At 31.8% G+C, this 27,914-nt stretch overlaps 4 protein-coding genes across 4 annotated transcripts; 2 read left to right on the forward strand and 2 right to left on the reverse strand.

Annotated features, from left to right (window-relative positions):
* Window positions 1-2,622: 2,622 nt before the first annotated feature.
* On the forward strand, window positions 2,623-6,776 carry HELRODRAFT_160283 (hypothetical protein; the record flags this gene model as incomplete). The annotated part of the gene is made up of 6 exons (XM_009017257.1): window positions 2,623-2,690; window positions 2,949-3,162; window positions 3,269-3,533; window positions 3,722-3,922; window positions 5,595-6,014; window positions 6,703-6,776. The coding sequence occupies 6 exons, from the start codon at window positions 2,623-2,625 to the stop codon at window positions 6,774-6,776; spliced, it is 1,242 nt and encodes a 413-aa protein (XP_009015505.1).
* A 5,067-nt stretch (window positions 6,777-11,843) lies between these two features.
* Window positions 11,844-14,612, forward strand: HELRODRAFT_160284 (hypothetical protein; the record flags this gene model as incomplete). The annotated part of the gene is made up of 5 exons (XM_009017258.1): window positions 11,844-12,006; window positions 12,209-12,262; window positions 12,512-12,599; window positions 13,172-13,520; window positions 13,893-14,612. 5 exons carry the CDS (start codon window positions 11,844-11,846, stop codon window positions 14,610-14,612), a joined length of 1,374 nt encoding a protein of 457 aa, XP_009015506.1.
* Window positions 14,613-17,972: 3,360 nt separating this feature from the next.
* On the reverse strand, window positions 17,973-22,141 carry HELRODRAFT_160285 (hypothetical protein; the record flags this gene model as incomplete). Its single annotated transcript, XM_009017259.1, has 10 exons — window positions 17,973-18,020; window positions 18,306-18,437; window positions 18,581-18,638; window positions 18,701-18,773; window positions 19,061-19,196; window positions 19,324-19,440; window positions 19,553-19,716; window positions 20,703-20,812; window positions 20,894-21,275; window positions 21,844-22,141. 10 exons carry the CDS (start codon window positions 22,139-22,141, stop codon window positions 17,973-17,975), a joined length of 1,518 nt encoding a protein of 505 aa, XP_009015507.1.
* A 427-nt stretch (window positions 22,142-22,568) lies between these two features.
* HELRODRAFT_160286 (hypothetical protein) lies at window positions 22,569-24,379 on the reverse strand (the record flags this gene model as incomplete). The annotated part of the gene is made up of 4 exons (XM_009017260.1): window positions 22,569-22,717; window positions 23,294-23,401; window positions 23,461-23,718; window positions 24,169-24,379. The coding sequence occupies 4 exons, from the start codon at window positions 24,377-24,379 to the stop codon at window positions 22,569-22,571; spliced, it is 726 nt and encodes a 241-aa protein (XP_009015508.1).
* Between the last annotated feature and the right edge of the window lie 3,535 nt (window positions 24,380-27,914).

Here is a 27,914-nt window from a genome sequence, read left to right on the forward strand (position 1 = left end):
GTGGCAAAAGTAACGGATGAACGATCCACTATTGTCAGTCTAGCGTAAAAAATTGTCGGTGACTCTAAAAACTTGAATAATAAAAAAAATGATAAAAAGAAATTGGAGATATTTAAATTGAAGTGCTGCAAAATACTGAAGACAGAGGATGAGGAATAACGTTGGAAAGAACCAGTTTTAAATACAAAAAAATTGTGCGGAAAATTCAAAGTAAAGAACCATGACTCTCTCGACACATTTGCAGAATGAATGCTGGGTGGCATGAAAAAATTAGAACCGTAATAATAAGGAAAAGAAACCAGAAGAGAAATTTGAAAACATGCCAAAAAGTAGATGAATGACATTACAAAATAAACTGAAGTGGAAAGGTTAAATTTAATAAAATTAACCACAGATAAAAAATTGTGGAAACAGACAACAAAGATGGACATCAATAGCCTCAACAGCCTTAAAACCCTCACACACGTTAGTTAGGAGAGTTGAGTTAGAGCTAGTTGGTCGAATGTTGGTTTTGGTTGTAGAGTTAGTAATTGTTCAATAATGATAAGTAAACCATTACAATAGTAACAATCTTGCCAACAAACGACAGAATCGCACCGCAGATAGCAGCATACACTTTGGAAGTCACTAACTATTTACAAAGTGGCAAATAAAGAGGACAGTACCTGTGGAGAATTTATCGTCATTTCTATCAAATTCGTCAACGTTCATGAATTAATGTGATATTAAGTTTTGGATGCTGCTGAAAATTTATGCGAGCTTATGAAAAAAAAAATGAAAGTAACAAATTCACGATTATGAAAGAAATTTTTAAGACAATGTGTCACTCAAACAAAAATGCAATTCCACGCAAGTGCGTGCAAAAGGATGTTTGGAAGGACCGTACAGTGAAATAAACATTAAATGGCTCCACACTCATTTGTCTTCACTTGCAAAATATTCGAATGTCAGAAAACTTTTGAATGTAAGTAGCTCGGTGCTTCTCTTAATGACAACAAACGAACTTTTTTGTAACAACTTCTTGGGCTCTTTTGTTTAATGTTGTTTCTTTAAAATTGGCTCGATGTATTTAAAAATTTCACAAGTGTCCCAGTTTCTAATTAATTAGATGTGCATCTAACTCCTACCTGACATTTTAGTCAGACGAACAGGTCCGTTAAATATCTATAATAACGTTTTGTTTCAATATCATAAAATACATATACATGTTAAATGTGTGTTTTTGTGTGATAGCTGGATAGCTGTGGTAGCGCATGCATCAGCCATACAGTGAATTCAATGTTGTGAATTATTTAATGATGTTAAAATTGGTTTTATTTGCAGAAATTATTAAATTATTTTTTCAAACTGTTTCATTCTCTTAATTTAAAATTTCATTTTTTCAAAATTAGATATATTTATAATTAAAATTTATTCAAATCAAGACTGGTTAATTCAATAATAATCATCTTTAAAAAATATTGAAGCATGCATGTTAATTCTCAAGGCAACCAAAATCACGTGGATTTAAATATATCTTGGGATTTATAAGAAGAACAATGGTCAGCAGAGAGAAGCATATTATACTGAAACTGTATAAAACCCTGGTCAGACCTCATCTGGAGTACTGTGTTCAAGCATGAAGCCCATATATGCAGAAAGATAAGGAAGTTTTGGAAAAAGTACAGCGTAGAGCCACAAGAATGATTAGAGAAAAAATGGAATACGATGAGAGATTGAAAAAATGCGACTTGACATCATTGGAAAAAAGAAGATGTAGAGGAGATCTAATCCAAACATAAATTGATCACGAATAGGAAAACAACACCATACTCGAGATTTTTCAGGCTAGTAAACAGTGATAAAATACGAGGACACTGATTTAAGATTTTCAAAAACTCGGATGGAAAAATAAAGAGCAGATTCTTCAGCAGTAGAGTGGTCAACGCCTGGAACGAGCTAAGCGATGATGCAGTCTCTGCGAATTCACTCAACAGCTTCAAAGCCAAACTCGGACAGATAGGATATTAGGAGATCTAATTAGTAGTGGTTCTTACACAGACCATAGTCTTCTGAACTACTTTAAACCCCGTTAATAATAATAATAATAATTAAACAAAGTAAAGTTCTATAATATATTGATTTTTTTTTATAATTTTGTGGGTAATCAATAACATATCATGGAGATAATTTAAAAATATTAAACCAAGTCCAACTCGATTAGACGATTTTGAAAGGAATAAATTTGAGAAGGTTAATTAATTTATTACACATGTCTAGTATAGGTTGGTATCTAGAGTAAAGTGTAAGATTTCTATCCTACTTTTAATCATTATTGTTACTGATCAATAACTAAAGTATTTTTTATTTGCGAATTATAAAATTTATTCTCAAAATGATGTTAGCCATCAAACTAAATTCTATTAGCAGTTGCTGTCAAAACTGACAGTCCATCGTTAAAATTTATCTGACATTTATATGTTTACATTAACCCACATACATATTTATTATTACGTGACTGAACTTCGTTGAGTATTTTATTGAAAGATTAAACAGATTGATAACGAGGGGCTTAAAATCATCGAAGTATTAATTGCGCGTTATCAGCTCTGGATGCAGTGGAGGCAGGTTCGTGATTGAAAGATGCACCAGCCACTTGTCAACGCTCGCTCATCTCTGCTCCTGCTTTTATTCCTGTTTTACATTTTCTGGTTTAGAGTGTTAATTCTTATTGAAAAACATGCTTAAATTCATATAAAATAATGTACGATATGAGGTCATGAATATTTTCTTTAGTTCTGTATCGAACAAGTACTCTTCCTTCAATAACTGAAAGTAAATAATTATTTAAAATAATAAATTAAAAAAATGTGCATTTAATTTTCAGTGCAGTACACACAGAACAAATGCACAAACATGCTCAGACGGATAACAAACACATCCAAAAATAGCAACAACATCATCAACAGCAACAACAACATAATGTTTCAAACTAATACAGTCGGCAAACATGTAAAAAACGGCACATTTTTGCCTAACAAAAATATCAAGAAGTACAAAAATTTCGGAAACAGCAGTTACGACGGAAGTTACATTAATGTTATTCTTAACAATATTGGATACATAAGGGAAGAAATTACTTTTCACGCTGAACGAACGACTGCAAAGAAATACTCATACAAAGTGAGCAGAATGAAACGACATCGTCAACAAATTGCTTCCGTAAAACTACATTCTTTAGTTAAGAGATCCGTTGAAGAAGAATCCGTCAAACTTAAAAAACCTCTAGGGACCAAACAATTTATGCAACAGCAACTATCAAAACAACAACATCATCGACAACAACATCAACAACAACATTATCATCAACAACAACAGAATCACCAGCAGCTACGTCAACTACAGCAACAAAAACAACTTATACAAAAGAATAAACTACAACAGCAACAAAAACAATTGCATCATATCTACAAACATCTTCAATCATCTTCTAATTTACGACAACGTTTTCGTCGTGGCTCACTTCAACAAAACTGCACCGCTGCAGCTACAAAGTTAGCCAGTATTAGTTGCAATAATTTGAATTCTTTTAAAAGAATTGGTAAGAGGCAAATGCAAAAACGAGAACTATTCCGTTTACATCGCTTTCAAAAATCATCACAATTACATCAACAGTCACAACAGCAACTACTCCAACAACAACAATCATCAACACTACACCAACAAAACCGGCAACATCTAGAAAATGATCTCCACAAAAAACAGAAAAGACATAAAAACAAACGAAGCCACAACAACATCTTCAACAACTACAACTACTACTACAACGGCAACAGCAACTACTACAGCAGCAACAAAAACGTCAGATCTTTGAACTGTCCGTGGAAAATTAAAGCATCAACGGGTCAACAAATAACATTGAAAATTATTTTCATGGAACAAAGTTAGCGGGTTTATTACTGATGTTTTATTGGCTAGCACGGTGCCTGTTGTACGTTCGTATGTTAGTTTAGTACATTCTACTCGATGCTTGTTGTGATGTTTTATTTTCATATAGGTAATGCAAAGCATATTTTTTACAATTCTTTTTTTGTCTAAATTTTACAAAATAATCTCTTAATTTCTTTAGTTGACTGAATATACAAAACAATTTTTCAAATTTCTTTTTTTAATCGAGTGTAGCCAAATATTTTTGCAAAATAAAATAAAATGTAAAAAAATTAATCTATAATGAATAGGACAAAAATAAGCAAACACATAACATACGATTTAAATTTTTATTTATTCACTTACCTAGTTCACCTATTAATTAAAATGAATCTTCTATAAAATTAATTTTTCAATAACAGATATTTAGTCAATGAAAACGAAATTGTTGATAAAACAATCTTCATCTCAAAATGGAAACGATGAAAATAAAATATCACCCAGTCAACTGAACCTAACTATTGCACAACATTTATTCAATCATTCTCTCTATCCACTCGCATCTTTGCGTTCATTCATTTAATCCGCAAATCATCATTTATTTCAACCAACCATCCAATCCACACAGCTATAATCAATAAAACTAACTAACAAACAAGAAATTTAACGATATTAATAAGATAAACATTCAACAAATTCAAATAAAATATAAAATTTTTTCATTAACGATATGAATGTGGCCTAAAATCTCATGCCATGCCATCCAACATTTAAAATGTCGCAACTAATATTTATCTAAAAAACCATTTTCTCAATTGCCGTACATCGAATAAAAATTGTTTCCTTAAAAATTTTTATTACCTTACATTTGTAATCTATATATAATAATATGATATGATATAATATAGTTTATACGTATATTATGACGTTTGCAAGTAGGTATAGCTCGTTTGATTCCACATGCTCATAAATAATGTAACAATAATAATTCTTATTATAATTATTTTTCAAAATTTGTAAAAATTAAGCAGCAGCAAAAGAAAATGCTGTGTTGTATGCTGAAAAGTCAACATTTTGACATGGCGGTGTTTTTTAAGGGTTAAGTGATGAAATGTTAATGCTTTTTAAACTTACATTATAAAATTTTTTTGTTAAACATTTTTTTTTCTTCAAATTTGACGATTAATAATGTTTAAAATAAACCATCATGCAATGATTTTTACGTATTATATAACTACCAAATACAATGCTAATGAATTATAAAATAATAGTTGAATGATATTGCGTGGCACCGTTTAAAATTACCAGATGATTGATATCGCTGGCAATGCTTAGTTTTTCAAAAATGAGTATCGGTTTTGGAATCGACAAACATTCTAAAGCGGATATTGGTATATAGTATTGACGATAAATCTTTGTACTGTAAAGAACCCTGACCAGAATCACACTATCATCACTTACATTCAGTCTATTCATCCACATTTTCATTCAATTTAATCAGCCATGTTAACTGTTCCCTCCATGCTAACTGTTCACATCTCCATTTATTTTTAACCACTTATATGTTTGTTTATTCCATTTATCAACGTCTACATTCACCTTTTTCATTCACGTCTGTATTAAATCTGTTTGTCTGTATATTCATTTGTCAAATTTACTTTCTTATTTTTATAAACTTTTATATTTAGCTGTTGTTTCGGACCACACCATCAACCAAACAACTACCACCACCACCAACAACAACAACAACGTCAACAATATCGACGGCCTGACGAGCATTACTACCAACCACAACAACTACAACTTATGGACTAGCTACCGGCCAAAACGATGCGGCTCTTACCTTTACGTCAGAGATGTTGGTATAAATTTCAGGAAGATTTCTCTCTGCGGGGATGAAACGACGAGGGAGCGCCCCCTTTTAACCTCGTCCAGCAATGAACTTTTAATGTACTTGCAAGATAATGATGAAGATGATGATGCTGATGAAGTAAATAATGTCGGACATCGTGAAAGCAGCAAAGATGATGATAGCGACGACGGTGACGACGATGATTTTGATCGCGATGACGTCATTGTTGTGCAGAAAGTTCTTATCTCATACGAAGGTTAAAAATCTTGTGTGCCGGCGAGCGTGGATGTGACGTTGTGTTTTGTTGTCTTAGTCACTTCCTTTGATTTAAATGTATTTTTTTTGTTGGTTGGTGATGTTCTCGTTGTTCTTGTTATTAAAGTTTGCGTTAGTGTAGATTTTACTAATGATAATAACCATGTTGTTGTTGTTGTTGTTGATATTGTTGTTGTTGCTGTTGTTGATGTCGTACTAGTTGATGTTGTCGTTGTTATTGTTAAAGGCAATGTTATTATTAATTTCGTTAAAGATAATGATAATGTTGTTGCCCTTTTATGTTGGAGTAGTTGGCTTTGATGTTGTGATAGTAAAGGACTTTTGGTTGATGTTAACGATAACTCCTCTCCGTTTATGCATGCTGATTTTTGTGGTGTTTGATGTACTTTGGGTGGGCACATACAACCAAGTTCTGATAAAACATATTCATCATGCCTATTTGCTTAGCCTTTTCAATTGTATTTCTAGTAATTATATTAACACGAATTACTATATCGTAATAATCACATTCCACAAGCTACAGCAGCCAATTGGCTTTAAAACTTTAGTCTCTGCTACAAATTTTGTCCCGTCCTCAACAATTCATGCATATTTTACTTATTCTTTTAACGGTTTCACTCCTAATACAAACCGTTTTAAAATTCGATGCCTAATTTTTATTTATTTAGCGCCTGCTGCTTTTAAGAATTCCCACAAAGTCGCTGATCACGAAGAATGGCCATCGAATTTGCCAGATGCTTAGAAAAATAAACATTGAATCAATAAGATGATTATGTGACTATTTATATTTTCAAACATTGAAATTAATGGCAACTGACTGGCAACCAAAATGTATTTCGTAGTTTGAATTGTTTCCATGTTAATATCCAATCTATAACCCTTCCGCTTTTATCTGCTTTTTAATCATAACATTTAATCACTACAACGAAGAAATAAATAAATGATGACATGTTGTAGTCACTATAAAAAATGTATAAAAAACAAACCCAAAATTGAAGGTAAGCATTTTTTCACGTGTTTAAGTTTACAATACATTTGTTTGAACATTACGAAAGTGGAGCATGGAGCAAAAAAAGAAATAAAACATTTGGTCCGCATTTTACGATTATTCCCGAGAACGTTAAGACATTTAAAGCATTTATTTCAAATCAAACGAGACGCGGTAATGAGAAAGGCGCCAATAAAAGGTGCTTGGATAAGAAGGTGCAAATAAAATGATACTATCGAAGGCCGTATATGTGTACGAAGAAATTTATCGTCCCCATTTTAATAAGGTCTGGGTCATGAGTTAGTTGTGGAGAGTTTGAACTGGGATGAAATCTTTATATTGTCAGTCAGTAATAGATGTCATTATCATCATTATCCTCATCATCACCCTCATTGTCGTCATCATCATCATCATCATCAACAACAACAATTATTAAATCGTCATCATCATTATCAGCGTCATAGTCGGCTTCATAAAAATAATAATAATAAACAATAATAATAATAATAATTATTATTATTATTATCATAATAATCATAGCCATCAACATCGTCATCATCATTATCACTATTACTCAGTGACAACAACATTGTCAAACATTCGCTGTCAACATTCATCCAATAATTTTTCCACGAAACAACATTATCTGAAATGTTGTTGTTGGCGTCCATCTACGTCATGTTACCTTCAGTTTATTCTTTATTGTTTTGTTGTTGTCGTGATGTGTTGTTGTTGCTGTGATGTGTTGTGATGTGTTGTTGTTGTTGTGATGTTTGCTGTTGCGATGTTTAGTTGTTGTTATTTTATGTCGTGGTAATGTTTAATTGTTGTTATTTTATGTTGTGGTAATATTTAGTTGTTGTTATTTTATGTTGTAGTGATGTTTTGTATTCTTTTTTTTTTTGTTGTTGTTGTTGTTGTGATGTTTTGTTGTTGTTGTGATGTTTTGTTGTTGTGATGTTTTGTTGTTGTGATGTTTTGTTGTCGTGATGTTCTGTGGTTGTGATGTTTGTTTTTTGATGTGATGTCTTGTTGTTGTGATGTGATTTTGTTGTGACGTTATGTTGTGGTGATGTTTCGTTGTCGCTGGGATATTTTGTTGTTGTGATGTTTTTGTTGTTGTGATGTTTTGTTGTTGTGACGTAATGTTTATTTGTTGCGATGTTATGTTTTGTTGCAACCAGTTTAGCTGCCGTGGTTTGAAAAAATCTATCTTAATTTATAAACTTTGGAAAAAATGTTCAAATTTGTTAAATATTATATTGTTAGCATCGTGTTTTCGTCATTATATTCATATTGTATTGGTTGTTGTGCATCTGAAAAAGAGTTATGTTAATGTTTTATTTTTGCTCTTGTTGTGCTATTGTGTTGTTTTTATTAAACAATCTTCATGTTATCGCCTAATACTGTGTTGTTGTTGAAATGTCCTATTGTTTTTATTGCTTGGTTACGCTGTTATTGTTTTATAAGCTGAACGAGCGCGTGCCTTTGAATGCGTGATCATGTGACCATGTGATCATATGATCATGATATGACAATATGATAATGTAATCATGTAACCATGTGATTATGCAGACATGTGACAATATTATCAAATGATTATGTAATATATGATCACGTGAGTATGTGATCAGATCATGTGACTACATGACTACGGAAGCACGTGATCAGCACAGCAGGTTTGTAATTTCTGCCACGTTATTACGTGCGACTACATGTTTTGATGGCTCCCGCAAACAATACTTTAGCAAATTTTTCGAAAGTTTTTTCAAATGTTTACATTTATTTTTGAAATGTTTGGTCATTAAAATGCTTATGAGGTAAATAAATTGTCTGCTCTCACGTAATTCAGATGTTGTGTTGAGGTAATTTTTTTGAACTGGTCAACAAAGTGTGATCGTAATGAAACTTTGATGCATGGCGATGTACTTTGTTGAAGTTGAATAAAATTGTAAAGCACATTCATTTGAGTGCAATTATTTTGTGCTTGAAAAACTTCGAGAGCATGGTTCTCATGATTTTTTATTTTACTTCATTTTATAAATTTTGAAAAATTATAAATAATATAAAAAAAAAACAAAAACAAAACAACAATATTTAGAATGAAATCGAACACTGGATGATTGATAATTAAAAATTGAAATTAAAAAAAAATTTTGGGGTAATTAATTGTAATTAAAAGTTTATTAGTTTATTAATTTTAAAACTATTAAATACGAAATTGATTGTATGAAAATAAAATAAAAGAAAGCATGTGAGTTGTACCAAGCAAGCGTGCAGATGTGGACGTAAAAAGTTTTTAATTATAGGAGTAGTGTCCAGCAGCAGTGCGAGCATCGGATCTATATTAATCTATGCGAAAATAATGGAACAATGGAAATAATGTTCAAAGCATTTCTGATTGATCGAGCGATTACAACTCTTCTATTGCACCATCAATTATCTACCAACATCAAATCTGCCAAGACGATTTTATCTTAAACTCCAATATCCATATGGAGCCAACGATAAATTATTAATCGTTCGTTTGTTATTTTTGTGTACCATATTTTTAGTATATATCTTGAATGAAATAACGAAATGGACGAGAACCACGCAAGTTTCCTGCCTGCAAGTTTGTGCCTTCGTGTGCACTATACTCCATGCCAAGATAGTGAACCAATCTTATTTTCATTAGTAATATTGTCGTCTTGACAGCATGCTCAGAAAGATTTAAAAAAAAAACTCTTGCTTAACGTAAATGGTTTTTTAAAATTACTTGGTCTAAAGCCTAATCTAAAGCCAAATCTTGAAAAAACTTGACCTTTTAAAAGTTATTTCAAATACTTTTCAATAAACATTCTGTTGCACTTTTTAATGCATTAACAGTATTGTTTAAATAAAACAAAGTAAATTTTAATTAGTTATTGTTGGGTTCCTTATGCAGTGGCATTTTTAATGTTAGCAAGGATAGACTAGGTTTCAAATGATACGATGGTAAAGATTAAAAAAACATAAACAATAGAAACAAAAATAACCACAAAAACTTATTTAAAACCAAACTAAATATAATAAAAGTAATCAAATTAACAGCATCAAAAGTGACAAAACATCTGGAATGCAATGCATGGAAAGTGGAAAGTGTGGAGTGATCATCACATCGTTATCATTATTAGTAGGTGACGATGTATTTTCTCTGTCTGCATTACACAGAAATGTTAACAAAACATTACACGGCTTATGTCGATACGAGTAAATCAAAGGCATCATCACAAGCATTGCCAATGATAAGCGGAAATCTTTTTGCGTCCCATCCAAATCACTACAACGCAGTATCAACTGCACGTATCCATTATCCCATCTCATGTGATCATGTGACCATGTGGTCATGTGACCAATGTGATCATGTGGCCATGTGATCATAAGATCTTGATATGATCATGTGATCACTGCGTGACTCGTATGATGTAGAGCGTGAAGTGAAACGTCGTGCCAGCGAAGAGATGATGTTGTTGTTGTGGAAGTCGTTGACGTTCTGATTGTTGTGGTTGTGTTGGTGTGGTTCTGTTGTTGTTTTTGGTTGAGTTGTTCGTGTTGTTGTTCGTTGTGGTTTGTCGTTTGAGATCATCAATTGTTGTTGATGTTGTCGTCATTACTGTCATTAATATATACACGAAATAAATCAATAAAAAAATGAACATTCAAAGTGTCTTACATATTGTGGAAATGTTAATGTCTTCACAATTTTGTATTTAACGAAAAATGCTCATTTTGCAGATAATTTTGATAAATTTGCATATTGAAACAAGTTTAATATGCATCGTAAAATTAATTTATATTCTATGTTACGCTTTTATTAATATTTTAATGAAATCATTTTTAAAGGAATCTATTCGCTTGGCGGTTTATTTGGTTAATGTGATTGCCTGTAAGAACATGGAGATCACATTCATAAAGTGTTTCTATTAAGCTAGAATCATCTTTCAATGAAAATGTCACCTAAGTTTGTTATGTGAAGTCATAAAACGCAATCAACGTTTTTAGAGTAAATTAAAAGTTAGAGGAAGCATTACAACACAGTGACAAACTTTTTTACCTCAAAATAAATAATGTGGTTAGAGCAAATGATGGATTGAGTTCATGATTCAGTGGCCTTACAAGTTAGCAACAACTTCTGGCTTCCTAGTCAAATAAAATATTGAAATTGTTGAAATAATAAAAACATTGTTTATCGATTTAACAATATAAACCATCTACTGCTAAATACATTTATTGGGACATAGTGAAAGAATTGCCATAAAATTATTTTAAAAATTTCATCGTCAATGCAATATAATATAATGGGAAGAGTCGCCAGATAAATTTTTAAATTGAACAACTTCAAGATGCCAAGCCTCAACTCTGAACACCTCGCTTGGTCGGTCGAGCGTTAAATTGGGTCGTTGTCATAGCGACAACTAAATAGGTTTTGTGTCCTGAAGCGTTTTTGTGCTGCTCAGTGCGATAATTGTTAAAATTATATTACGAAAAAATGTGTTGCTATGAAAAAAATGACTTCCTCACAAGCTCCACTCATTTTCTTACAATATGCGTTGAAAAAATTAAAAAAAACTTTAATTTTGAAACGACAAAAATTGTTAAAAACCTTTTTTTTACAAAAATATTTTTGATTTGTTTTTTTATACAATTGTATAATTGTCTACAACTTATTTTTTTAAAATGAGTTTTTTGCTTTTTTTCATCAAAAAATAAGTAAATTGAATAGATTTAAGCACACTAGCTACACCTAAAAATAATGAAATAACCATATTGAAATGAAATGCACGTCACAACAAAAGAGCAATGCAAACAGTTGTAGGGTGTCCGGAGATCCAGACCCCCCCGAACATGTGGCTGGAGTGGGAGCAAGGAAAGGTGGCTGCCAAGTGCAACAGCACGTCGGAGACCTGGTACATGACTTGTGTCGATGGCAGGTGGTTTGGATACGTGGGTAACTGTACAGCTGGTGAGTTTTGGGTGAGTGAATGAGTGAGTGAGTGATGAGTGAGTGAGATAATGAATAAGTAACGATAAAATGAACCAATGAATAACAATTTCATATTTTTGATTTGAATGCTGCAAACTAAATTAATATTTTACTCTGACTTATAATGATTGTTGTTTTTTGTTGTTGTTGTACTGACATTGATTTTAAAATAACGCAATAGCACCGGTCGTACTGAAAGAAGAATTGAGCAAAGAGGAGCCCTATTCAACGCAAGGTTAGTTAGTTACGTAGTTTCAATCAACGTTCTTTTCTTTTCGGTGCATTACAGTTTCTTCAGATGCGCTCTACTCTTTGATGTTTGTCGTGATTTAGTAAAATTATCACCAGTCGCACATTTCTGTCATAATAAAATTTTTTGGAGAAATGAGCTCAACAAAGTTTGATTTATAATACTTTTTGATAAATTAAATAAAAATGTTAAAGTATTGAAGAACTAATAAAAATTACTGCATATTGTACGTAGGAATCGTGCTGGCGATCGTCATAGGCATCATACTCGGCATAGTCACAGGCATGATGCTCTTGTTCGCCGTCCTCTGCTCCAGACAAAGGTTACATCCCCAACAACTGAGTCCATGTTTTGTGTTTTCATGCAGCTGTAACTACGTCGCATCACCCGTGTAGTTGTTTTTACGATGGGTTGATTATTATAGTTTATTAATTCGGCAGATCACGAGGGATCTTTATTTGCTCAGAATCATGTTATTTTCATTACCACAAATACGACAAATAGATCTAATGTTTTAATTCCAAGAATTTCAACATCATTTGTTAATCAACTCGAACTACTTCATTCAACTGAAAATGCATTTTATTTCAGACAACTTTGGTAAAAAATTTAAATATAATTGATAAGAAATGTATTTTGTTTGCATACGATATCAACTTTAGAATGGTGTGTTATAATTCTTTCTTGGTGTGAGAATTGTATAAAATGTTTTCGCAAATTATTAGGATTATGATTATATACCATATTAAATTTCCAAAATGCAACAGCAATTAAATATTATTATCAGTAATGATCATAATGATCGACACAAATTGCAGCTTATTGAAATTAGCACAATCATTATTCGTCTTATCAACGTAAACTCTTCTAACATCACCAAACACAACCCACAAGAAGGAAACCGATGAGGAAGAAGAGATCGAACGATAGCAACAAGACAACATTCCTGCTGAAAGAACAGCACAGCAGAGGCAGCAACAACACGCCGATCAACAGGTACTCCATCTGCAATCACATCATCCCCTGTCGTAGCAGCTCAAACGTTGATAGCAAGAATAGCACACCGGGTAACAACAACTGCACGGCCGACGGATACAAAAAAGACTTAAAGAAGAAAAAGACCCTGAAAACAATATTATTGAGAAGTTCAAGTTTCAAGAGGGTTTCCAGTCTGTTCCTGCAGGATGTGACGTCACAAGAAGGTCTGCCGGTCCTCTACCAGGATGATGGCTCGTGTAGTAACGTCAGTTTTCTCAGTTTCTTCTTACTGCTGTTGTTGTCATCGTTGTTGTTAATATTAGTTTCATTATGTCGGGTTATCATTACTGCTGTTGTTCTTGTTTTTTAATGTTTTGATGTTGTCTTTTTTATCTTTTTTCTTTATTTCTAAAAATTTTTTTTATTTACTGTTTTTACAATCAATACTATTGAAGGTTAGGTACATATAATAGTCTTTTAAGTAAATATTTACTCATATTTATGCTATAATGCAACTTCAACAAAATATGCAGCTATGTGTGTTAAGTTATTTTAATTAGTTTAATTTATTTTCAGTTGGTAGTGTTGATGATTATTTTAAGGTATTAATTGCATCACTCTAATCTTTTGTGATTAGATGTATGAGATGCAGCCAATGAAAGCACTTTCAGCCTCACAAACCTCCACGCCGAAGATGGCGGTGAACCTCGCGTCGAACACGACAGTCTGCAACGTTCAAGAAGCTGATCTGATATGCAAGCACCTCAACTATGCACAGTGTCAGTTTTGCTCGGAGTTCTGCTGCAGCATCCTCGCTGATGATAACGAATGTTGCGAACTTGAGCTGCTGTTAAATGAGCAACAATACCAGCAACAACTACCACATTGCAATCAACATCAACAACATTTGAATCGCACCAGACCACATAAGGCTAAAGAAAATGAGTCAGATATGAAACAAAGCAATGCATCACAAGACGTCAACACTTTTTTAGTAATAACAAATTCTGATGCGTCCCATGGATCAGCCGAATGTCACAACAAATCATTCCGGCAGCATCATCAACAGCAACAACAACAACAACCACAACAACCACAGCAACTCATTCACTTGCAGAACTTCTCGTCGTTGCACGCGTGTACCGACCTCGACATGCAACAGCTTCACAGTGAACAGCATGGTAAAGTGAAATTGACTGGTTCCTTATCAAAGAAGATGTCTACAATCATCGCAAACACGAATTGTCCTTTTCAATGTCACCTCGAACCAGCAGAAGCGTGCCAGTGCAAAAATGACTGTGCAGACAACTGTTTGTTATGTCATGATGTGAATAATAGGAAAATTATCGATAGCTGAGCATAGTTCAAAATTTTGTTCATTAGTAAATTTCTAAAATCACAACTACGTTTCATTTTGTTTGCGTATAAAGAGCATCGTTTTATTGTCGTCATTAAAAAGGAAGGTCTGATTTAATTTAAGAACGACAACAAGATGAATGTCTATTAATTTAAAAAAAAGGAACATATGTTTTTTACTTAATGGATAACACATTCTCGCTATAAAACTTTTTATTCGTCTATTATTCTTGCCAATAATGATGTTAAATATTTACTTTTACCACTATATTTTTTAAATATTCAATGCCAAGCTCTTAAAAATCATTTTTTGTAATCGATCAGTTGTAGAGCCATTAAAATATTAAGACAAAAAACTGTCTGCTCTCATGTTGCTGCCAGAGTGTCGGGTTCGGATAAAAAATATCCGACTCTCGACTCCAGGTTCCGACTACAATAAAAAATTTTTTAACATTTTGTATCATAATTTTACCTTATTATCACAAGTAGTAAATAGATAATATTTTGAAAATAGGTCAATGTAATTGTTTTTCTAAATAAAATTACTGTACTTTTATGTTTTAAAACATTCTGAAAAAAAAATTTCACTTCTTGGATCATATTTTCGCCATTTTATTTTTACTGAAAAGAATTTACTTTAAAAAACATTATAAATCGGCCAATGTGATTGTTTTTCTTAGTAAAATTATTATATTTTTATGTTTTAAAACAACCGAAAAAACTTATATAATTTTATTGACATTATTTAGCATATATTTTTCTGTATTAAAAATAATTATCTATTGCTACACACATTTAGGTTCCAAAAAACACCATTTTTAAAAAATTTCAGAATAAAAATAATTTTCTAAAAAATTAAAAATCCGACCTCGACTCCGGGCTCTCAAATAATTCCGACTCCAACCAAAATCTCTGACTCCGACACTCTGGTTGCTACTGCTCTCCTTAATTAAATAAAACCTGCAGAAATATTTTTTTGATAATCCGAAATGTTCAAGAAAAAAAAGATTTTCAAAAGCTATCTATTTCCACAAATATTCATCTCCAATAAAGATTGATAGCTTCTTTATAATTAATTAGTTAAATAATTAATTAATTGCACTAAAAGTAAAAATTAATTAAATAGAAATGGGTCACTAAATTTCATTAAAATGTATTTAAACTTAAACGTTTATTAGAGAAGAGTTAAAACTTTTATTTCGTATATATATTTTAAAATGAGTTTGACATTAATAAATTTTGTGGCATCATAAAAATATTATACAACAATGAAGCCATAAGTTATTCTTTATTTTGCATACACGTTTGTGACGTTTTTTGTTTTCAAACTATGAAAAAAAAATTCCATGTCCAAAGAAACCAGAATAATGGCCGGGTGTCAATTTATATTAACACGAATTTCTATGCAATGTGAGCTTTTTTAAAAATTTTTGTTTAAAAATTTTAAATGTTTTTTTTATTTTGTTTAGTTTTTTATTAATATTTATTAATATCGTAATAAATTAAAAATGAAAGCAAATTATTTGTCTATGGAAAAATCAATCAATCAATTAGTTTGTAAAGCGCTATTTCCGCAATGTTCAACAGCGCTCCTCAATGAATTTTGCAAACAGATGGGTCTTGAGATCCGCTCTGGACTTCGCAAGTGGTGGAGAAGTAGTTAAAGAAGGAGGTAGAGAGTTGTAAAGAAAAGAGCCAGAAAAAGCGTATGCTGATTCGGCAAATTAATGTTTAACACGAGTTAAGAGGAAGTATAGTATTTATTATGCCACGTTTGTAGCCCGACAAGCGTCAAACAGGCGGTTAGGATGTTAAATTAAAAAACAGAAAATTTGTAGAAAAGAATAAAAACTAACCGTTTAAAAACATCTCATCCCAAATTCCTCCAAGCAAAGAAGACTGCAGGAAGATATCGATTAGAACAAAGAGTATTTCATTGTTCTTAAAACATTTTCTGGGAAATAATAAACAGCCGACTTGAGCATTTTAAAATCAACGACGTACCTACGTGCAGTAAGATAAAAGAGAAACTCAGGTATCCTTTACACAAAAATTATTTTAAGTTTTACTAGTTTTAAAAAAGCTTTCAAAATAATTTAACACAGCTTTCAGAGCAAACGAACTATTAGTTTTTAAATAGAATTCTACATTTTAAATAGAATTCTTGATATTTCGCTAATACGATTTTCTACATATTCTAAGCAGGGTTGAATATTTGAATGAACTGCCATGCAATAATCCTAAATTTACATATTTTTACACAATGATTAACATAAATTTTATACACCACTGTAATTATATCTAGCCAATTTAATAAATTCAATATAAAGTGTTTTTTTAAACATTCACTATTTACTAAGGGTGATTGCTCGGGTCTCTAAATTTGACAACATTTCTGATAAGATGAAAAATAAACTTCATTGGCTGTCGGTCGAGGACAGAATACGATTTAAAATAGCTCTTATGATAAGAAACTGTCTGGATGGAAGAGCACCGGCTTATTTAAAAGAAATGTTAAATTTGGTATCGGACGTTCCTGATCGGAATCGACTGAGATCTGCAAAACACGGAGATATTATTTGTCCTCCGTTCAAAGCATCTCATTTTGGCGCAAGAAAGTTTTCAGTTGCAACATACAGGACCTCGAACTCATTACCGATTGATTTAAAAGTCAATTCTAACATCAATCGTGACGCCTTTAGAAGCGGCTTGAAACATCATTTTTTCAACAAAACGAAGCACAAGTAGCGCCTCTGAAGATAGCTCAATAGAGGCGCTCTACAAATCTACAATACAGTACAATACTAACCAATAAAGAAAAAATTATCAAGCACGATAATGTTTAACTAAATTTAAATTTAATTTTAATGAAACAATAAAATATGAAGTTCTCGAGCAGCTCCATGACTTCGAAGAATGTCATGAAGGCGAATCCGAACCAGAGTCCCAGAATGCCGCAGATATCGGTCAGCAGGTTGCTTACCTGTCACATTACGATCACTTGACGAAATTAATTTACGTAAACGTACATTTTTGCAGGGCTTTGGAGCAAGCACTTTTTTGAGTTGCTCCGCTCCAGCATAACAAATTTTGCTCCGCTCCGTGCTTCGAGGCGGGAGTGTGCTTTGGAGCCATTTAATAAAAAATAAGTTTTTTATTGTTTCATTGGTACAGTTAAATTGATGAAAGGAGCCGTTGTCATGAAAGACTCTAGATATCATAACAATCTTTTACAAGATGAATTTTTTAAATTAAGTTATAAAATATTAAATTTCATAAATTAATATTTTTGTATTTTTCAATCTAATACTTTATGTTATTGGAGCATGGAGCATTCAAAATGTTTCTGCTCCGGCTCCGCTCACGCTCCGACTAAAATATCGTTGCTCCGCGCTCCACCTCCAAAGCCCTGCATTTTTGTACACATATAACACTTACGAATAAACCATACACATAAGCATGCACGCGTCTAGATATAATTAAATCATTGATTTCATATATTTGAAAAGACGTTTGCAAATAATAATTTAAAAAAGAATTAACTCTTAAACAAATTTAATGAATATTAATGAACAAATAACATAAATTATATTTCTAGAGAAGTGTCTCATTGAAATGAAAAAATAAAACAACGTAAACTAGTGAGACAGATTATTAACAAACGATAATGAAAGCTACTCGATTGATCTCTCACTTTGTACTCGCGATACTCGCTCATTACTTGGACTCTGAGATCCGAATAGTACACATTCAACTGCAAGAGTTGGTGCCGAAGAAGGAACTCCGGGTCGCCGCCAAGTTGACCGAGTTTTGAAATCAGGCGATCCTGTTGTTTGAGATGGTACAAAAATTTGCATTGTAATTTTTTACAACCAACATCCACAGATTTTCGAAATCCAGAATAAATTCTTTGGTAAAAAAGTTAAACGCGCGGCTTCTAAAGAAAATTAAAATTAAAATAAACATTACTTTTGAGTGGACAGATGGCCAAAACCCGTACGATAGCATTGATTCGTATTTGGAATATCTGACAAATAAATTTTACTGAATGCTGAAAATAAATTAAACTATAAAATTGACTGATCCGACCTGCATCTTTCGGGACAGTCACAAGAGAGCAGGTTCAAGTTGAACTGCATGGTTACATTGTACATGCAGTCATCTGCTTTCAAGTAAGAACTTTATCATTGTTAAGCTCATTTACCAAGATAAAATTGTATTACCAATATAATTTATTAGTAGTAGATAAACAAAAAAAACATTTTATTTATATCTTTATTTGATTAAACGGTGAATCTATGTAAATGGTATGTATGTACATGGTGAATGTATGTAATGTATGTACATTGTCACACAGAATCAAATACACACACACACACACACACTTATAAATAGAAAGCAGATAATAACAGAAAAGATTGTTGGAATTATATTGTAACGCAAACGAACCCTGCCTTATACTTGATCTAGAGCAGACATCAAGAGAAGGATGGCTTTCATATGGGCGAGGTAGCCAAGGAAAGCGCGCGTCGAAACATCCACATTGTTTTACAACATTTTTCTGATAGCATGTTTTTTTACATGCCTGAAAACAATGAATACTTAGAATTATAATAATGTTTTTTATAAACCCAAACGCTCTTATTATAACAAACAACTGTTTCTAATTTAAAATACAATAAATAGTACTATAAGCAATTGAAGAATCTAACGCTTGGTCTATATTCTACTCCATACAATTCAGAATAGAAGCTACTTTCCAGCACCAAGTTGATGTCGTCATCTGAAATACATTTCTGGTGTGGACTATCCAGTCTTTCAACTTTTTGCTACGATGTGCATTAAATAAAAATGTTAAAGCGTAATACACAACGTACAACGTTGAAAACTTCTCACAAGTGGTTAAAAATAATGATATGACAGAAATATTATTTGGTTAACTTCTTTCAAAGAGAGGAACGTGCTACTCCCAGGCCGAACAATTAATCCCTCATCTTCCGGGAATGACAGCTGCTTGCCAGGCAGCACCACCACCTTCATTCCCAACACACTTTCGACTGCCCAAGTTTTCTCTCCAATCGTCGCTTTCAACAGCATTTGTAATCCTTTTTCAATCACGTGTTAATTGCGCTTTATTCCAATGTGGCAACAAAATTTGTTTAAAAAGATTTCATGATGAATTGCAAAAATTAGTCGTTTAGAATTAGGACTATTTAGTTTGCCGAAGTAAGTTTTGACTGGTTATAATTAACTTTGACTCGATTCTTATCAGTGTTACTATTTTTAAATGTTATTTTATCTAATGAAAAATGATTGCCATCATCAAATGTTTGTCAGTTTACAATTTACAATTTGATTGCCTTACAAATTTTTAATGCAACAGCGCATTGTCTTTTTGTTGCATAACATATTTCACATCAAAAACTTTGTGTTAGATGTTTTTATGAAATAAATACACTCGTTCATGCAATAAGACTGCTTCTTTTATAATACTTTTCGTAAGCAGATTGATTAGCTTAAAACATCTGAAATGCATGCACCTCCAACAACAATGCACGATAATCTTGGTCCTTATTTGAAAAGTGCAATAGTTAAACGCTCGCACACTTAATAGTTAGATTCGAGCAAAAAATATTACTGCAATCAACATATAAAGAACGTTATTGAAGCAAATTATTTTTAATAATTCCTGCTTTTCCACAGTCGCTCTTCTTTGCACTTGTAATTTTCAAATAGGCAACCATGAAAAAAAAAACTAAGCAACCAAACAAGATCTGTTTGGTGTTTTTTAAAATGTCTGCGTGATAATGTATGGCAACAAAATTATTTGTTTCATGTCCATTAATATGGATATTTATTTACTCAAATAAATTTTTTATTTTATTTTTCGATGGTCAGACTCTTTAAAATTATTTCATTTGACAAATGTTATCGTTGTCGTTAAACAGAAATCTTTTTACGCACTATTATAAACAACTAATAATTAATTGAGTAAAACTAAAATTCCATGCACAAACTTAAATCAATCAGAACAGGATAAAATATTTCTCAACAATATAGAATAAAATAACAAAATTCAGCGCCATCCAACCATTTTTCGGTCCGATATTTCGACTATTTTTCTGCTCAATGGAAGCGTTCCACATGGAATTGTAGACGTAGCAGTTGCCGTAATAAGGGTTGTAAAATTGTTGGAAATCTCTAAAAAATTAATTTATTTATCATATTGCAACACAAACTAATCAGCAAATGTTAATCGGGTAATAATAATGTCAAGGTTACCTATCATAATCGCATGGTTCGCCATCGAACAGACAGCTGATCAGAAGGTCAGACAATTTGAAGCCTCTTTCTTCTTTTTCTTTCAGATTGCGCTTTGCTGCACGTTCCACATCGTCTTCCATTTGTTTGAAGGTATCTGTCGCATCCAATCTATCTTTGAAGCAGCTTCCATTCATCAGAGCCGGAGGTAGTAGAACATTTTTATTTGGATTAAAAACTTTTAAAGTCAGGGCGCAGGATTTGGCTTTCGATAATTTTGGCGCGGAACACGTGCTGCAAGTATAAATGTTTGAAAGTGAGCAACAAGTGCAGCAGCATTCTATTTCAAGTGGTTCTACTATCGTTGGGGCTGGTGATTGGAATGTGTTCGGAGAGGTTGGGTCTGTGGATGTTTGCATTAAAAGGGTCGTAATTGTCGTTATTGAAATGGTCAACGAATTAGTTGTGGTTGTTGAGAGGTGTAGTTGAGACGTCGTCGAAGTTGTTGACGTTAATGTTGTTGTGCTCTCCAAGTGATAAGTTGTTGTCGTGGTAGTTGTGGTTGATGGGTTAGTTCTTGAGGTAGTTGTTGTAGTAAATGGGTTTGTTGTTGCTGTTGCGTTGGTGCTAGCCGTGGTTGGTGGGTTTGTTGTTGTCGTCATAGTTGAAGTAAAGAGATTGGTTGTTGTCATGGTGGTTGTAGTTGATGGGTTTGTTGTTATGGTGGTAGTCGCAGTTGACCGTTTTGTTGTTTTTATGGTAGTTGTGGCTAGAATATTCATTGTTGTTGTTGTTGTCGCTGTTGTCATTGTTGTTGCTGCTGTTGTTGTCATTGTTGTAGTTGTTGATGTCGTCGTTGTTGTCATTGTTGTAGTTGTTGGTGTCGTTGTTGTCGACGTACATTCTTTTGAATCATCTATAATATTAAAGTCATTTTATATACTGCCGTAAAATCTGTCAAAAAAACTAACCACTGAGGTAAATTTCTATTTCACACAGCGTTAAATACCCGCGACCGTTGTTGTCCTGTTGTATTATAACGTATCGACCGGATGGCGGACTGCAGTTGATGTGGATTGTTGTGTAGTTGCTGGAAGTGACGCTGCCCCAGTAGTTGTACATCGATTCCAGGATGGGACGCGAGAATTTCAGTTCATCGTACAAATTGACAGTCGAGTTGAATGTTGAGTTTAGAGTTTCGTCACTGTACGATGATGAAGTTGCATTAAAAATATTGGATCCCTTCATCACGCCAATTGTACAGTTCATCAGGGTGTCTCGAACTTTTTATTTCAAATTTAACTTGTTGAATACGTTGAAGTAGATTATTCTTGTAGGTTACATTAAAAAAATTAAACTACATTTTCCTGAAAAATGAATTTCCAAAAACTCTGTTGCTATATGCTATACGTTGGTTTAAATGGACTTGTCTAATTATATATATATATATATATGTGTGTGTGTGTGTTTGTGTGTGTTTGTGTGTGGTGTGTAGGGTGTGTGTGTAATTTGTAAAATGAAAAATTAAGATGAAAAATTGAGATGGTTATTTATGTTCAATTTCATCAACATTGCTAGACAAAGAAATCGACTGTCTTTTTCAAATTAACGCAATCAGTTATTTATTCATTTATTATTAATTCTTTAGACAATTAATTAAAGAAGTATCAGGTGCAATTAAAACAAACGTCGTCCTTTACAAACATTCATTTGGGCTTCTATGGTAAAGAATAATTTTCTTGAAGGTGGTATCGTTTTGAAGGTCAATCATGAGCCAACTCCTTTCATTTCTATCCAGGCCGCCATGTGCACATTCGCCTTCGTCCAAGCGAGGAGATGTTTTACCTTCAACGTACATTTATTTCTATTTAACAATTCGTTCGGATCTTCAACACTCTACATTATTCTTTAGACGATAAAAAAAAGTTCTTAATCTTACTTGTGTTGCGAATAAATTCAAAAATAGTCTGAGATCAAACAATTTCAAATCCTTAGTGGTTAATTAAACAAAAACCTCATATCTAAACTTCACTTATAAAATAATGTCATGGAATTTGAATAAATATTATTTCTTACGTATTTTTTATTCAAGCATGAAAACATTGTTAATTATACTGAAATTATAAGTTTCAAAGTTTATAAATCATTTTTTTAAATTAGTGTCAAAATCAAACAATTGTTGTTTTTATAGTTTCAATGTAAAGTGAGTGAACAATACTAATTTTGATATTATATCTCAATTAAATAAACTCCAATAATAAATGAATAAACAAATCAATCAATCACTAATACACTCAAAAGCAGTTGAACAATATTAACAATGCAGCTCATAATGAATAGTTATTAATCAATTGAACTTTGAATATAATTAAATGCGACTAATTGAAAATAAATTTGAGGTAAATGTTCTTTCCTTCCTACCGTCTACGGCTCTGTTGGCATCGTCCATTGGATGGTTCTTGCAAGTACTGCTTTGATAGGCTTTCATGTGCAATGCGATGTTCTCCTTGGAGGTGGCTAATTTTATACCTTTATTGTTAAATCAAATAATTTCTTTAAATTTAACAGCAAACAACTTATCAACCGACTTTGCCTTTTAATTCTTCGCTCGCCAACATGTGCGGCTGGTGAGGTATCGTTTGCATTGGTTTTCAATTGAATGTTCTTGTAGGGATGCAGATTGCAAACAGTCACCGATGGAAATGGGGCTTGTTTTCTCGTTATTATTGCATAATTGATGTCAACTGAGTATGAGGAATATTTTCTGATGAGGAGGATGGTATTTAGGATCAAACCGGTGAACATGCACAGGAATGCTACGGACCAGAACACCTTTTTGAAGAGACCTGACAAATTGGTTTTGTGATCAACTTAGAGAAATATTTTGGAAATATTGTCCATATTTGTTAATAAAATGTATGCGATACTAATCTCAACATTTCATAAATTCCTTTTGCTTCTATATAAAATGCTACCAATAGTTGCAAAAATTTTAATTAAGTCCTCTCGTAATATTCTATCATTTTATACCGTTTTTAAATTGAAATTGTGTGGATTGACGAGAAAATTTTAAAATTGAAATTTTAAATAAGAAATTCAGATAAAAAATGATACTACTCCGTAAACATCGAAAGATTTAAAAGTTCAACGTAAAAACTCGGACATGTGTAAGTATTGTTAATTTGTAATTTTAAAACCTTTGTAAAAGAACTAAATATAAATTTATAAAAATAAAAAAACCTATTTTTCTAATAAGACGAAAAAATAGCAAATGTCAAGGGCATACAGATTGTTACCTCTTGCGTTGACAAGATTAAAAATCCCATGGACAGATACCCGATCAAGTTTTTCTGAAATGTTGTACCATACTTCATTTGTTCCTTCTAAGTTCTTTGTTTCAGAACTGCACGCATTTACAGAACAATATTTAGTTCCTTCATTATAGCAATCAGATGTCTCAGATTGAAAATCTCGCAAGCTGGCCACCGATTGTTGCATATCATCCATTTATAATGCCACAAAAGAGAAGGAATGTTTTGTGATTGTTTTCCAAGTGTTTCAGACCTAATTTTTAATTCAGCTAATGTTTAATTCAGTTAAACATTAATGAAGGAAAACAAGTAAAATTTCTTTACTTAAACATTTCTGCTATACATGTAAATCTATGTTAACGTGCAAGTTAAGTCGCATCATTCTAGCACTGTTATACGTGAATACAAAGCAAAATAAAGCAAAATGTAAGGTTAGTAAGATGTCGCGGAACTGGAAAAGGAATGGATCAATCAAATCGATCACCATCACATCAACTGTTTGCCCTCGCTGTATGTTTAATTGATCATTTATATCATCATTCCAGAAACTTATTGAACTCCTTTCCAAAGCAATTTTTGGCGCAAACTTTTTGCAAAAATGTGATATTTAGTAGGTAGTATGGTGATCAATTAATCCATATTTTCATCTTATTTTTTAATTACACATTTTTTAAATTATTAATTAATTAATAAATAATAATAATGTCATTTATGAGCGCTCTATGCATAGCGTCAGATGCTGCTTCAATCGCTTTTTAAACGTTTAATTAATTATAATTAAATGATAAATACCCTGGTTGTTTTAAATCTGCCATTAAAAGTTTTGAATTTTTTTGAGAAAAAGTGATTGACAAATTTTACATAAACAAATGCTGTGATTATAACTTATTCTAGTCGGGGGCGGCGTTCGTTCAAGCCATATACATATTAATTATTATATTAATATTAATAATTATTATATTATTATAATTAATATATATGAGTCTAACTTATTCACCATCATCCATCAATTGTTTCATTTTGCCAATTTTTAAAAATGTATCCAAAAGATATCTGAACAAATGTCTATTGCCTAAATTTTGTATTAGTTTAAACATCTAGCTGTTATTAATGACGGTAAAAACGGTAATTAATGAATATTCATTCAAAGCGTCAACATAGCAGGTAGTGATTATTTTATTTTTTCTGTTCTTCGCTTATATAAGAAACAATTAACAAACTACATTCATACGAACAACTTCTAAAAAGATTTTTCATAAATCAGTCTCTTTCATTTTCAAACGTGTCCTATTGTCACGTCCATGAAAAACTCATCTGCGCGTGTCCGTGAGAACATGCTAAATGCTGATAAAGAAGTTTGTAGTATGCCAAGTAGGAAAGTAAATGAATTTTTGAATGAATGTCTTTCTTTCACAATTTTATTCAAAATGATTTATTGTTAGTTTTTCCAAACATTAATACAAACCAAATAGAATTGAATAATATTCTTGATGAAAATTTCTAGTTTTAAAACGAAATGAAAAACCAAAATTTTATTTCAACTCTGAACATTAATTAACATTAACTGAAAAAAAATGAAACTATAAACGAATTGAAATATGATTTTAATAATTAAATGATTAATACAAAGTTGTCATTTGTAAAAAAAAATTATTTTAACGATTGCTGCAAATTATCTTTCATCAGATGTTAAAACATCTTCAATTTAGATCGTTATTGTAATAATTAACTATTATCTCTACTAAGTTCTAAACTAGACCAATAAAATACAACCTAAAATTTATTAAAATACAATCGAGTAAGCTGTTAACACCATTGTTCTGATCGATACAAGTGGCTTACACATTAACCACACGATCATTGCTAGCTTATTGCTGAAGATTTTCAGCTATTTAATTTTTTCTAAGCAAACAAAGATGCAGTCAGAAAATAAAACGCAATATTATCGTGAACAATTTTTATGCTTGTACTATGTGTTTATACGTACGCAAATGTATCCGTATGAACGCGCGTTCATAGTGACATATAAACTAGGAAAATTAGTATAAATGTTTTAGCGTGGCTTTTTTCTGCAAACTGTAGAGCATTTTTTGATAGCTAAAATGATAGATCTTGAAAAGACGTAGTCGTGTACAAGTCAAGAAAATTTATGCCGTACAAATCATAAAATGTTCGATAAACTGATACGAGCCGCTTAGGTTTATTTAACTACATGTTATTTATAGTTTTTTAATATTTAATTTATACTTTCACACATAATAACCTATATTTAAATAATGAAACTTTTAAAAGGACACATTTCAACAAAAAACATGTAAAGAGAGGAAATAATATAATTTGAAAAACATATTTCATCAATTATAAGCTTAAAAAACCCTGACACAACATGAAGTATAGAAACTCTGAGAAGTGACTTTTTGAGTACTATCAACTTTTGGACCGGCTTTCCTTGGAGACTTGGGTTGGGCACCAAGTGGGTATAGAGTGAGGGAGATCATAGGTGCGTTCTACGAGTGCAAACGTTGGCATCGTCGGTCAGGGTTATACTGGGTGCGTGAGTGGAATACAAAAAAGATTGACACGTATGTGAATGTTATTTATTTCGTAATTTGATAATTTTTAACAGTTTTAATCTCGGTATAAATGTTATTTTATTGTATTAGGCAAAAAACTCATAGCTTGTGATTATTGACAACTCTGTTATAATAATATTATAATTATACAATGAATGTCGTGTGTAGCATAGAGTGTTTCAGGAGCTGTAAAAAAATTTAAACAAAAAATGCACTAGCGATGCCAAAAGAAAATGAAACGATATTGAAAAACTATATAAGCAAATAAACTGGAACTCAGATAAATATTAGCCAGCAGGAAAGTTGAACTTTTTTTATTCCTTAAAATTAAATACCAAAAAGTTTAGTCTTCATAAACTACTCTAAACCTATGTGAATTTCTGAACAAGTGCAAAAATTATTTAAAAATAACGCAATTTCTGTAAAATCTTAACTGAATTTGTGAAAAAGTAAAGAATTAAAAACATTTTGTAACAATTATTATTGAATGAACACCAATGTAAAACGAATTCCATGCTGACTTAGGGAAATCGCTGCAGTCCTCTATATTAAATATATTTTATAGTAGTTAAAGAATATTATATTTGACATGCTTTAAAGTTTAAATATTATGCAACAAGTTAATTTACAAGACATGCACATAACGTCAAAGTCTAAACGACCACGTGCATATATATATATACATATAAATATATATATTGTATATATATATATATAATTGTTAAAAAATATCCATGTATTTTTAGCTTTGATCAGTTTCAGGTTCAATTTTTCAATATTTCATATCGCATTTTTATCATCGTTTTATAACTTAACTATATAGAAAACAATGTTTTTAACTACTTTTATATTCATTTTTATCATACATAGAAAGAGCTTTTTTCGGCAATCCTTTACTTTTAAGATTGTTTTTAAAATAAAATTCATAAGAATAATGACAAAATGAATAAAAATGTAGTTTGTTTGTTTTTGTTTTGTTTTCTATATAAATAAGTTATAGAACGATGTTAAAAATACCATACGAAATACTAAAAAATTGAACCAGAAACGAGTCAAAGCTGAAAATGCAGTGATGTTTCTTAACAATTGTATCTACAAGCCTTAACACAGATCGGTGTGTTTGCTGTATGTGCCCAAGTAAATCATCCAGAGACGCCT

Source organism: Helobdella robusta, assembly GCF_000326865.2.
Source record: "Helobdella robusta unplaced genomic scaffold HELROscaffold_2, whole genome shotgun sequence".
NCBI lineage: Eukaryota > Metazoa > Annelida > Clitellata > Rhynchobdellida > Glossiphoniidae > Helobdella > Helobdella robusta.